Raw genomic sequence first — 13439 nt, forward strand, 5'->3', positions numbered from 1 at the left:
CCGTCTAAGCCCCTGGCACTAAGTGAGCCCCATTCAATATTGGGGAAGTTGAAGTCTCCCATCACCACAACCCTGTTGTTTTTACTCTTTTCCAAAATCTGTCTACCTATCTGCTCCTCTATCTCCCACTGGCTTGGAAGGGAATTAGCAGCTGATGGCTTTCCATGTGTCTGCTGCCCCTGTTCTTCTAGGTGGTAGACGTTGCAGGTTTGGAAAGTGCTTTTGAAGGAGGCTTGACGAGATGCTGCATTTTTCATGCCCTACGTGTCCTAAAATGTTTTATAGCTGTTGCTGTACATGCGACCAGTGTTCAAGGTGCTCCAGATGAGGCAGGTACTCCTCATTCAACTTTACCTCTTGACACTTACCGAATGTCGCTTCGGCAATCAGAAAGATAGAATGAAGAATTTTGAAAATTGTTGCCCAGCTGTTGTTTTTTGACATGTGACTATAAGACCATAAGACCATAAGACATAGGAGCAGAAGTAAGGCCATTCGGCCCATCGAGTCCACTCCACCATTCAATCATGGCTGATTTCAACTCCATTTACCCACTCTCTCTCCATAGCCCTTAATTCCTCGGGAAATCAAGAATTTATCAACTTCTGTCTTAAAGACACTCAACGTCCCGGCCTCCACCGCCCTCTGTAGCAATGAATTCCACAGACCCACCACTCTCTGGCTGAAGAAATTTCTCCTCATCTCTGTTCTAAAGTGACTCCCTTTTATTCTAAGGCTGTGCCCCCGGGTCCTAGTCTCCCCTGCTAATGGAAACAACTTCCCTACATCCACCCTATCTAAGCCATTCATTATCTTGTAAGTTTCTATTAGATCTCCCCTCAACCTCCTAAACTCCAATGAATATAATCCCAGGATCCTCAGACGTTCATCGTATGTTAAGCCTACCATTCCTGGGATCATCCGTGTGAATCTCCGCTGGACCCGCTCCAGTGCCAGTATGTCCTTCCTGAGGTGTGGGGCCCAAAATTGCTCACAGTATTCTAAATGGGGCCTAACTAATGCTTTATAAAGCTTCAGAAGTACATCCCTGCTTTTATATTCCAAGCCTCTTGAGATGAATGACAACATTGCATTTGCTTTCTTAATTACGGACTCAACCTGCAAGTTTGCCTTTAGAGAATCCTGGACTAGGACTCCCAAGTCCCTTTGCACTTCAGCATTATGAATTTTGTCACCGTTTAGAAAATAGTCCATGCCTCTATTCTTTTTTCCAAAGTGCAAGACCTCGCACTTGCCCACGTTGAATTTCATCAGCCATTTCTTGGACCACTCTCCTAAACTGTCTAAATCTTTCTGTAGCCTCCCCACCTCCTCCATACTACCTGCCCCTCCACCTATCTTTGTATCATCGGCAAACTTAGCCAGAATGCCCCCAGTCCCGTCATCTAGATCGTTAATATATAAAGAGAACAGCTGTGGCCCCAACACTGAACTCTACGGGACACCACTCGTCACCGGTTGCCATTCCGAAAAAGAACCTTTTATCCCAACTCTCTGCCTTCTGCCTGACAGCCAATCATCAATCCATGTTAGTACCTTGCCTCGAATACCATGGGCCCTTATTTTACTCAGCAGTCTCCCATGAGGCACCTTATCAAAGGCCTTTTGGAAGTCAAGATGGATAACATCCATTGGCTCTCCTTGGTCTAACCTATTTGTTATCTCTTCAAAGAACTCCAACAGGTTTGTCAGGCACGACCTCCCCTTACTAACTCCATGCTGACTTGGCCTAATCTGACCCTGCACTTCCAAGAATTTAGTAATCTCATCCTTAACAATGGATTCTAGAATCTTGCCAACAACCGAGATTAGGCTAATTGGCCTATAATTTTCCATCTTTTTCCTTGCTCCCTTCTTGAACAGGGGGGTTACAACAGCGATTTTCCAATCCCCTGGGACTTTCCCTGACTCTAATGACTTTTGAAAGATCATAACTAACGCCTCCACTATTTCTTCAGCTATCTCCTTTAGAACTCTAGGATGTAGCCCATCTGGGCCCAGAGATTTATCAATTTTTAGACCTCTTAGTTTCCCTAGCACTTTCTCCTTTGTGATGGCTACCATATTCAACTCTGCCCCCTGACTCTCCGGAATCAAGTCTGGCTCATTACATAACACAAAGTCCAGAATGGCCTGTTCCCTCGTGGGCTCCATCACAAGCTGTTCCAAAAAGCCCTCCTGTAAACATTCAATGAATTCCCTTTCCTTGGGTCCACTGGCAGCATTATTTACCCAGTCCACCTGCATATTGAAGTCCCCCATGATCACTGTGACCTTGCCTTTCTGACATGCACTTTCTATTTCATAGTGCATTACGTGCCCCTGGTCCTGACCACTGTTAGGAGGCCTGTACATAACTCCCATTATGGTTTTTTTGCCTTTGTGGTTCCTCAACTCTACCCACACAGACTCCACATCATCTGACCCTATGTCGTTTAGTGCTATTGATTTAATTTCATTCCTAATTAACAAGGCAACCCCGCCCCCTCTGCCCACCTCTCTGTCTTTTCGATAGGTTGTGAATCCCTGGATGTTTAAATGCCAGTCCTGAATCCCCTGCAACCATGTCTCTGTGATGCCTACCACATCATACCTGCCAGTCACAATCTGGGCCACAAGATCATCTACCTTGTTCCGTACACTGCGCGCATTTAAATATAGCACCTTTAATTCTCTATTGACCGTCACGTTTTGTTTTCTTAGTGTGGTGGACCTTGGTTTACTGAGCCTTTCCATACACTGTGTCATATTTTGTGGGATGGGGACTATCGTAACCTCTCCTGAGTTCTGTCTTTTCGTGCTTTTTTGTATTCCTAAGCAGCTACGCTTCCCACTGATTACTTCACCTCTTGGTTCCCTGATTTTCCCTTCCCCCCCCAATCTCTAGTTTAAAGTCCTGTTGACCACCCTATTTACTCTTTTCGCCAGAACACTGGTCCCAGCTCAGTTCAGGTGGAGACCATCCCAACGGTATAGGTCCCCCCTGTCCCAAAACTGATGCCAGTGTCCCATGAAAAGGAACCCCTCTTTCCCACACCACTCTTTCAGCCACGTGTTAACTTCCCTTATTCTTGCCTCCCTATGCCAATTTGCCCGTGGCTCGGGCAGTAATCCGGAGATTATGACCCTTGAGGACCTGTTTTTTAATTTGAATCCTAGCTCTTTATAATCTCTAAACAGGTCCTCTTTTCCAGACTTGCCTATGTTGTTGGTACCGACATGGACCACAACAACTGGATCCTCCCCCTCCCTCTCCAGTATCCTTTCAAGCCGGTCAGAGATGTCCCGCACCCTAGCACCGGGCAGGCAACATACCATGCAGGACTCTTTATCCTGCTCACAAAGGATACTATCTTTACCCCTGATAATAGAATCCCCTACAACTACAACTTGCCTATTTACTCCCTCCCCTTGAATGGCCTGCTGAACCATGGTGCCTTGGTCAGCTGACTCATCCTTCCTGCAGCCCTGTTCGCCATCCACACAGGGAGCAAGTGCCTCGTACCTGTTGGACAGGGTCAAGGGCTGAGGCTCCTGGGTTCCTGACTGCTGGCTCCTTACTAAATGCTGTTTACTCCATATCAAACATGTTTTGCATTGAATTCACAAAAGTGCTAATGCCTACAAGGTTTACAGCACTGAACATTTGTTTTTATTGAAGTAAGAGTTCGGGCATGTTGTGTGTTTAACATGATCCACAGCTATACTTTCCCCTGTGCTTTGTGTATATGTTATCATTTTTGCTCCTGTTCCTCTAAGTCATGCCTAATTGAATGAAATAAGTGTGAAGCATTTTGTGAGGACTTTATTGCAATGCTGATACATACCTCTATGTATATAAGATCTAAAGAGTCCTTCTTACCTGCCAGGATCAATTTATTCACTTTCAACTTTGGAAAATTAGGTCAGCATGGTGGTGCAGTGGTTAGCATTGATATCTCACGGCACCGAAACCCGGGATCACTCCCAACCTCTGGTCACTGTCTGTGTGGAATTTGCACATTCTCCCAGTGTCTATGTGGGTCTCACCTCCACAACCCAAAAAGATGCAGGGTAGGCGAAATGGCCATTGTAAAGTGCCCCTGAATTGGAAAAAAAAAGAATTGGGTACTCTAAATTCAGTTTTAAAACTTTTGGAAATTAATTGGATAAGGGGTGGGACACAGCATTTTTCCTCATGGTTCTCATGTCACTTGCTGAAAGTCATATCTTGGAAAGAAGCTTGGTTGAAACTGCACAACCAACTTGTATACTATCCAAGAACAGGAAAGATTAATTGGTCATGAAGGGAGTATGCTCCAGATTCATCAGAATTCTGAGCACAGGTTGCATAAGTTAGATAAAAAATGTTCCCTGGGTTTGAGAGGGGCAGAGAGAGACCGAACCAAAGTGCTTAAAATTAGCAAGGGATTCGATAGGCTAGGTGGCACACAGGGCTGCATTCTCCATCCCGCCATGCTAGCTTTCTGGATCAGCACGCCAGCGGGATGCTCCATTTCGCTAGCTGGTCAATGAGGTTTCCTATTGTGGGGCAGCCCCACGCTGTGAGGAAACCCCCGGACTGCCAGCAAAACGGAGCATCCCAATGGCGGAGAATCCAGCCCCCGATGTCCTCTGATGGGGGAATCCAGAATAAAAAGGAAGGGTTTCAACCAGCTAGATATTAAAATTAGAATCATAGAATACCTACAGTGCAGAAGGAGGCCATCCGGCTCATCGAGTCTGCACCGACCCACTGACAGAGAACCCTACCCAAGCCCAATCCCCATCCTATCCCCATAACCCAATCTATGGGCAATTTAGCATATCCAATCCAACTAACCTGCACATCTTTGGACTGTGGGAGGAAACCGGAGCTCCCGGAGGAAACCCACACAGACACGGGAAGAATGTGTAAACTCCACACAGACCGAGGCTGGAATCGAACCCAGGTTCCTGGTGCTGTGAAGCAGCAGTGCTAACCACTGTGCCACTGTGACGCCCTTCAGAGTTAGAACTTGGTTATCAATGAGTGGAATCAGGAAGCACTTTTCACGCAAAACATGGTGGGAATTTGGAAAATTTGAAGTTTAAAATCAGCAGTTTTTTTATTCGGTGTGAGTATGGGGAGACAGTGAGAGCAAAAGCAGGTCAATGGAATTAAGGTACAAACCAGCCATGATATCATTGAATATCCAAACAAGTGCAAGGTACAGAGTGGGCCTAGTTTCATGTTCCTATGTTGCATAAAACTAAAATTAAAATTTGTATACATAAAATTAATAGAACTTTTGTTTGGTAATTATCAATTGGGGAATCTGAGAATGAAGGTACAAGACACCAAATGTACAGCAGCAAGATCTGAACCATTACTGATCCTGTCATGGGGATTTCTAACTGATTCCCTCATGGTCTTAAATCTCACCCTTTGGATCTCTCACATGCACCTGACTTGATATTTTAAACCATTCAAATTTCCAGCTTAGTTTCACAAATTATTATATAATTTAAAGGCAAATCTGAAAGAAAGGATTGAAACCAAATGTTTTACATTGAAACAAAAGGTCAGGAAATTGGTAACATTGAAGCTATGAATAGAAACATTTAGAACTAGTTAATATCGTTATCTTAGTTAAATGTCAGGACATCTTTGTCTTTAAGATTCTCTCATGCTCAGCACCACAAACTTCTGAAGTGAATATGCTGAAATCCTTGCAGTTGCAAAATTTTTTCAATGAGTCCAGATATTCTTGGAGTACCTCAGAGGGGCTTTTTTTTCTCTTAATGTTACCGTTCAATTTTTATTTCCCGTTGCTGTTTGGATCCATCTGCCTATCTTTCTTGTTCTCGGAATATCGCTTCCAGCTCTTCGAGAAATCTTGAGCCTGAGCACGTCATGCACGAGCCAAGTGTGAGGAACTGCCCTCTGAGGGCGGGACCTGCTGTCAATTCAGAGAAAGGGCAGCAAGGAAGAGCAGGCAGACATGAGTATAATACATGAAGAACCTCATACTGTACAGTCAGTGTGAGTGTCAGTGAGAACCTCGGCAGCAAACGGCGGGAGTGAAACGACAGGGATTCTTGCAAGGACTACTCCAAGTACCGCCATAAACTTGGAAACATAAACACGGTCAGAGGAAACTGCAACAGGCTGCTTAAGAGGAATGAGCAGCGAGTGATGTAAACAAAGACTCGTTAACAATGAAACTGGAAATAATGAAATCCAAAGCCATCTGATGTAAGGAAGGAGAATTAAGATTCAGAAAACTATATGACACTTCAAGTACACTAAAATTAATTTAATTGAACAACTAGAGTCTCGATAGATGGAGGTTGAACTGACAGTCCGCGCAATGTTTTAAGAAAAACGTAGGAACTTGCGAGGATTTTCGAAGAAGTGTATTTTGGGAAAACAAAATGTGTAGACGCTGTGCGAATTTAACACAGGAAGAAAATAAAGGTGAGGAAACAGTGACATCTTAACTCAAAACGCCACCGTTAAAAGCACATCTGATCAGGACAAACTTGGAGATGAGCAGCGAGTCACCCGTCTCCTAACTTAAACACTAACGTGTTAGATCTGCATCAGCTGCAAATAATGTGAAAGGTGAGTCTTCATTATGTAAAGTTCACTAACACTTTTTCTAGCTCTGACTTGTCTTATTTATCTTTTCTATTCTGGGTTACTATCATGTTATTCAAGTTTTGAAAAAATACTTAAAAGTTGTTTTCATGTATGTGTGTGAAACATACTATTCAAATAATTACTTAAAGTTCAACGTTGGGGTTTTACAGTATTGAGAACATCTGTGAATAAGTATCCCAATGCCTTATGAACATTCTTCCAAAGGCGTTTAATAGTTTGACTGCAAGAATTTGTATAGAGGTTGGGAATCTGACACAACAAATCTTATTCAATGTGATTTTAATTTTCTTTCTTAACTGGGGCATTTGAATATTAAATTCCAATCCTGGATATCGAAGATTTCCTGATTATTTTGTTTTGAATACACATTGTAAGAAATTCAATGAACTGACTGCCAAATGTTCCCACACCAAACAAGCGCATTCTATAAATCTGTTCAGTTCTGCATGTCCGAAGTTTTTTTCCCCTCTGATTTTACTTCGATTACTAATTGAATTAATGGGCAAATATTTAAAACAAAGCACCTTAATTTAAAATTTAAAGAGTGATCTGCTCAAGCAAATTCTGCATTAAGTGCACATTCTTAATGAGTGCGAAACCCTGAGGATAAAGATGATCTTTCTAGTTCATGACTTTAATTGTGTCTTTCTACCCAACAGATGTGATCAGTCAGTTGTAAAATTGTCCCAAGTAAAATGAGGGGTAATTCCAAGGACTAACACCTCCTCAGTTCCAAGATTTGTGCATGAATCATTCATTCTCTGCATAGTATTGCCCATCCATGGGGAATTTTCTGCATGTAGATTCAGACAATCATTGCCAAAACCGGATAGCTTTTGAGTTTCATATTGTAATGCATTGGGCACTTAGAAAGCGACTAATATTCTCACACAGCACATTTCAAATGTATCTTGTGTTATTTAAAATCAGATTGACGATCTTTAGCTCAGATCAATAGGAATAAGACATGCATATAAACACCACTTCCTGAATGTTGACAGCATGTTGATAAAATGTTCTGTTCACTTTTACAGATTTTAACATTTGAAGTCTATTGCCCAGTGCTTGCTCGCAGCATTGAAACAATGGTTTACATGCTTTCTTCAGGCTTACGATATTAATAATGGAGCAAAGGCTCCATCTAGTGAGCAAGATCTAACACTACAAGAACGCTTCAACACCAATATGCATTTAACGGCTTTTCCAGTTGAAATGGTCATCGGCAATGAGTGTGTCAGAACAGAGCTCATTGAGCGTCACTATAATTACACAGGGAAATTCAACAAAAAGTCAAAATCCACCGATGGCATGGACATAACTACTGTGGCCTTTCTGATTATCTGCAGCTTCATAGTGCTTGAAAACCTCATGGTTCTCATAGCCATTTGGAAAAACAACAAATTTCATAATCGAATGTACTATTTTATTGGTAACTTGGCCCTGTCTGACCTGCTGGCAGGAATAGCTTACAAAGTAAACATACTCATGTCTGGAAAGAAGACTTTTGGCCTCACAACAAGTGTATGGTTCATCAGGGAAGGGAGCATGTTTGTGGCATTGGGAGCCTCCACCTTTAGCTTGCTAGCAATAGCAATCGAGAGACACATGACTATGATAAAAATGAGGCCCTATGATGCCAGTAAAAAGTACAGAGTTTTCCTCCTCATCGGTGCCTGTTGGTTGATATCGATTTTACTTGGTGCCTTGCCTATCCTTGGTTGGAACTGTATCTGCAACCTTCCAGAATGTTCCACAGTGCTGCCCCTCTACTCTAAAATGTACGTTGTCTTCTGCGTTGTCATCTTCAGCGCAATTTTGCTGGCCATCGTAATACTTTATGCTCGTATTTATATATTGGTTAAGACAAGTAGCCGCAAGGTTTCAAACAGAAAATTCACCAAACACAATTCTGAGAGATCCATGGCTCTGCTGAAGACGGTGGTGATCGTTGTGGGGATTTTCATTGCATGTTGGTCGCCCCTTTTCATTTTCTTGCTCATTGATGTGGCCTGCAAACCAAACAAGTGTAGTATCCTGTATCAAGAAGATTGGTTTATTGCGATAGCAGTCCTCAATTCGGGCATGAATCCCATTATCTACACTCTGGCCAGCAAAGAGATGCGACGGGCTTTCTTCCGCCTCCTCTGTGGTTGCGTAGCTAGTGATAATGTCTCCAAGACCCTGCCAATTCAGTCAGCTGCAGAAAACAGCAAGAGCAAGTCCAGTGGCAGTAATGCACAAAAGCCAAAAGGCGAGCTCCCAGAAATCAGTACCCCTTCAAATGTAATCAAGGCAATTAATTCAACAACTCCCACTGGGGAATTTTGATATTTGATGGCTAAACTGCCTTAATATACAGTATTACCGTCCCAAATTAGCAACTCTTCAAATGTTATTTTTTATAAACTCTTAACTCCCTCTTAAACACATTTTTTTTATAGCTCTAGACTTTGAAAAGTAATGACTTTTTCAGACTTTTGGTGTCTTTAGCACTAAAATCACATTGCAACTTCCTGTTAAATTTTTAAGCATTACATCTTGTACAAAGGATTTTACCAACCTACCCATTGAATTTCGTAAACTCATAACTATTTAGTTGCCCTGAAGTTATGTGTGATATACTAGTGGACAGTATTAATGATAAATCCTCACTGCTGTCTTAATTTAAAATGAATGAACACAACCTCTGATGAAACAGTTGAGTTAGAAATTTCAGTCAAATGTGTTGATACTTGTCTATTAGGTTCCCATGGCATTATTTCAGGAGCATCGGTATTCAATATTCCTGGGGATTCTTCTGAATTCAATCCTTTGCATAAGTTTTTTAATCCTTTGACAATGATCTACACTTTCAGACCGCATTTCCACCGTGAAACTGTACACTATTACAATTAGCAGCATGAGACTGCGTCTGTCTAGAAACCAGCAGAGTTAGATAATTCCACCCTTTACAGAATATCAACATTGAAGTATCAGAGCCACTGCCCAGGAACATATTTCCTGATTGTGCACTGTTCATGTATGATTATCTAACATCCTCATACTATCTCCCTCTTGTACACCTTTGTGCTCACAAATACCTTCTTTAAAAGCACACAGAAGAATTTAATATGTCAAATATTCATATGAAACATCACACAGTTAGAAAATATATCTCTTCATTGTTCAACAAGGGCAGTGATGCAGAATTTAGCTTTGTGTCAGTGTGAAATAGGTGGCACCCTCCCATTTAATAATTGGCAAAATAACTAGTTGGAAAATGAGGAGAACTTGTTTATGCAGCAAGTTGTTATTAACTGGAAGAAACTATCTGAAAAGGTGGTGGAAGCAGATTCAATAGAAATTTCCAAAAGGGACATTTGCTGGCGCCATGGGAATGAGTGGTTGGGGGTGGGATCAATTGGATAGCTCTTTAAAAGAGCTGGATGGATTAAATGGCTTCCTCTGTGCTGTAATAGCTTCCATGGTTCTATGTAAAATTGACTGTCCACTGCCAATTTACTATCAGCTGTCTTACACCATTGTTCAAAGTCAAAATCTACCCCAGTACTTTTTGAAAATACAGGATTGGAGATTTATGGATTGCATGATAGTCTGCATATGTTTTTCTACTGGAGCTGATTTGGCCCTTTCCTCATTGTAGATATATAGGGCCGGATTCTCTGTCCCGCCAGCCTTGTTTTCCAGCATGGCGCATCCCCGCCAGCAGCGGGATTCTCCATTCCCACAGCCGGCCAATGGGATTTCCCATTGTGGCCACCCCTATGCTGTCGGGAAACCCATGGGCATGGGTGTTCTGCCGGTGAAGCAGAGGATCTCACTGATGGAGATCCCGCAGATGATCTTATGTAACTATGATTATTTTTTAAATGATTTCATTATTAGGCACATTTGTCATGTGAGAGAAATATTTAGATGAAGGCAATCATTTTGAGAAGACAAATATTAAATCTCATACAACCTTTGCTTTGCTGCTACCCAATTTAATGAAATAAATTAGACACTTATCACACATTAAGATGACAGTTCTATAACAGATACTGTGGACACTCTCCAGACTCTCTCCTGAAGATGTGACTTTGGTTTATCATTTCTTGTGTTTTTGTGAAAATGCACCACTGAGATTACAACTGTGTTGCATCTGCAGAAGTAAGCCACTTACTCAGACACACCTGACTGCAGATTGGTGCAGATTAATCTTTCAAAATAAGCACGTGCATCCAAATCATTTGCAAACAAGTATTATGTTCCTCATCTTGCATCCACACCTGAAGTTATATGAGTTATGAATGCTGTATGTCAAATTTTGTGAGTGCGTACAGTCAACTAATTAGGTTGCTTACCCACTTAGTGGACAAGGTACTATTTGTCAAACTAAGTTACTGATGAAGTCAGTATTAATCTATATCCATAATCAAGAGAAAGGAGGCATTCTGTATATCTTAAATTATCCATCCAGAAAATTCCTACAGCATTCCTCTCCACACATGCACACATACCCCAATCCAATTGTTTCTTAAATAATCATGGCCTTTTCCACCACCATTCCACCTGGAAAACCATTGCATCCTTTTACTCATTGGGTGGGTTTCTCCGTCCCGTCGCACTAGATTTCTGGTGTGGAACGCCGTCGAGATTCTCCGTTTTGCCATATGGTCAATGGGGTTTCCCATTGTGGGGCAACCCCACGCCGCCAGGAAACCCCAGGGCTGCTGGCAAAACGGAGAATCCCGGCGGTGGAGAATTCACCCCATTATTTTTGCAAAGTGGAACCTCCTGAATTCAATCGTCAGTTTGCCTTTTACATTCAATGTTGCACTCTCCAGACTTCGTTTTAGTTTGAAGAGCTGGCACATCTTTTCCATACCATTTACTATGTTATATATTTTTTTTAATTCACCTTTAAATCACCTTAATATCCAATCTTCTCCAAGTTTTCTTCCTCCATCAGTCCACTGATTCAACAACAGCCTCATGATTCTACTCTGCACAGCTCTTCAGGATTTGCTTGTCTCACCGACTTTTCAAGCCAGGACTAAAGACATAGTGAAATTCGCTGACTGACCATCTTTATCTATTTGAGCATCACTTTCTCTAAAATGCACCCTATTGGACTTGCTATTGGCTTCTGTATAATTTGTCAATTGTTGCTTTACAATCACATGTCAGTCAAATTTGTCAATCTCTTTCAATTCATCCTTGGCTATTTTCACACCATCCATGGAGTAATTCACTTTTCCCATAATTTCACTATGTCTTTAGTATTTTAGTACTTTATACTTCTCTCTATTAATTTTCACCAGTCTATGAATTTATTTTGTCCCCTCTCTTTTTGTAACTTCGATCTTCCTCTTCAGATTCGACTGCCTCTCCTAGTTTAGGATCATCCTTAAATCAGATCATGTTGCACTAAATTTCTGAATCCATTCATTGCTATAAATTAGAAATATTTGGGATTCCAACATCAATTCCTGGGCCACCATGTAGTATCCCCTCCCAAACCCTCTCACCTCATTTATAACATAATTTCTCCAATATAAATGACACATGGATTCTAAATGACAAGTGGGCGGCACAATCATTAGCACTGCTGCCTCATAGCACCAGGGAGCTGGGTTCAATTCCGGCCTTGGGTGACTGTCCGTGTGGCGTTTGCACTCTCTCCCCGTGTCCGCATGGGTTTCCTCCGAGTGCTCCGGTTTCCTTCCACAGTCAAAAGATGTGCAGGTTAAGTGGATTGGCCATACAATTTAGCCCCTTAGTATACAAAGATGTGTCGGTTAGGTGGGTTACGGGTATAGGGCTGGGTAGTGGGCCTGGGTAGGATGCTCTTTCAGAGGGTCGGTGTAGACTCGATGGACCAAATGATGTCCCTCTGCACTGTCGGAATTCTATGGTTCTATTTACTTGTATCAGCTTCAATTCTGAGTGTGTAGTATATTCCTACTACTGGCAATATATTATGTACATATTATTACAACTGTTTATGCAAAATGGCTTTTAGTATTTAAGGGATACTCTTAGCCGTGTACAGTGTAAAGTAATTAACGTGTAACTTACAGTGGCATAGATGAGTCGTGCTTGTATTTGTGTATAAAAATGCTAGTGTACAAATTATGTGCTCTGGCTTTAAAAATAAAGATGTATTACTGTATGATCTGGTGTTGTTAATTGGAAAATAAGTGTTTACAATGAGGCTAAATTGGTCCCTTTCACTACATGTATATATTTGTTTGTACAGTATGCTAGGACGAATAAAGATAAGTGAAATATCAACCATTGTAGGGTGCACTCCCTTAAATAGATATATATTAAATATCTTGGGTGAGATTTTAACTCTCTCTAAAACACACTCACATGTACAGTTAAAATCAGGTCCTTGTTATATACTTACATTTTCTGGGTGTAATACCTTACGCATATGCTATTTTGTTTCATAGGGACACTGTCATGCTCAAAGAGTGAACTTCTAGAGTCTTAACAAAATATCTAATGCAACAAATTATATGGAATAATTATTTTATGTCACATAGTTAAACAGAGATCATGACTGAGTGTAACTGAGACAAAAACCACATGCTAGTCAGCTGTTCTTTGAGATGAACAGAGTGAGGAAATAAGGGCCGGGATTCACTAAAAACGCAGCTAAGTGTTGACGCCAGCGTAAACAACGGCGTGTTTCACGCCGCGTCTAGCTCTCTGGGTTGCAAATACACACATAAGCTCTGAATGTGTCTGAGTCCTGGTTTGGCCATAATTCCCATGGTCCTTTGCAGGTGGCCATCTGAGATGG

At 41.6% G+C, this 13439-nt stretch overlaps 1 protein-coding gene across 1 annotated transcript; it reads left to right on the forward strand.

Moving 5' to 3' along the window:
- Nucleotides 1-5953: 5953 nt before the first annotated feature.
- On the forward strand, nt 5954-12800 carry s1pr3b (sphingosine-1-phosphate receptor 3b). Its single transcript, XM_072516774.1, has 2 exons — nt 5954-6607; nt 7681-12800. Exon 2 carries the CDS (start codon nt 7832-7834, stop codon nt 8972-8974), a length of 1143 nt encoding a protein of 380 aa, XP_072372875.1. The 5' UTR covers nt 5954-6607; nt 7681-7831; the 3' UTR covers nt 8975-12800.
- The last annotated feature ends 639 nt before the right edge of the window (nt 12801-13439 follow it).

This window comes from Scyliorhinus torazame, chromosome 9, assembly GCF_047496885.1.
Source record: "Scyliorhinus torazame isolate Kashiwa2021f chromosome 9, sScyTor2.1, whole genome shotgun sequence".
Taxonomy (NCBI): Eukaryota; Metazoa; Chordata; class Chondrichthyes; order Carcharhiniformes; family Scyliorhinidae; genus Scyliorhinus; species Scyliorhinus torazame.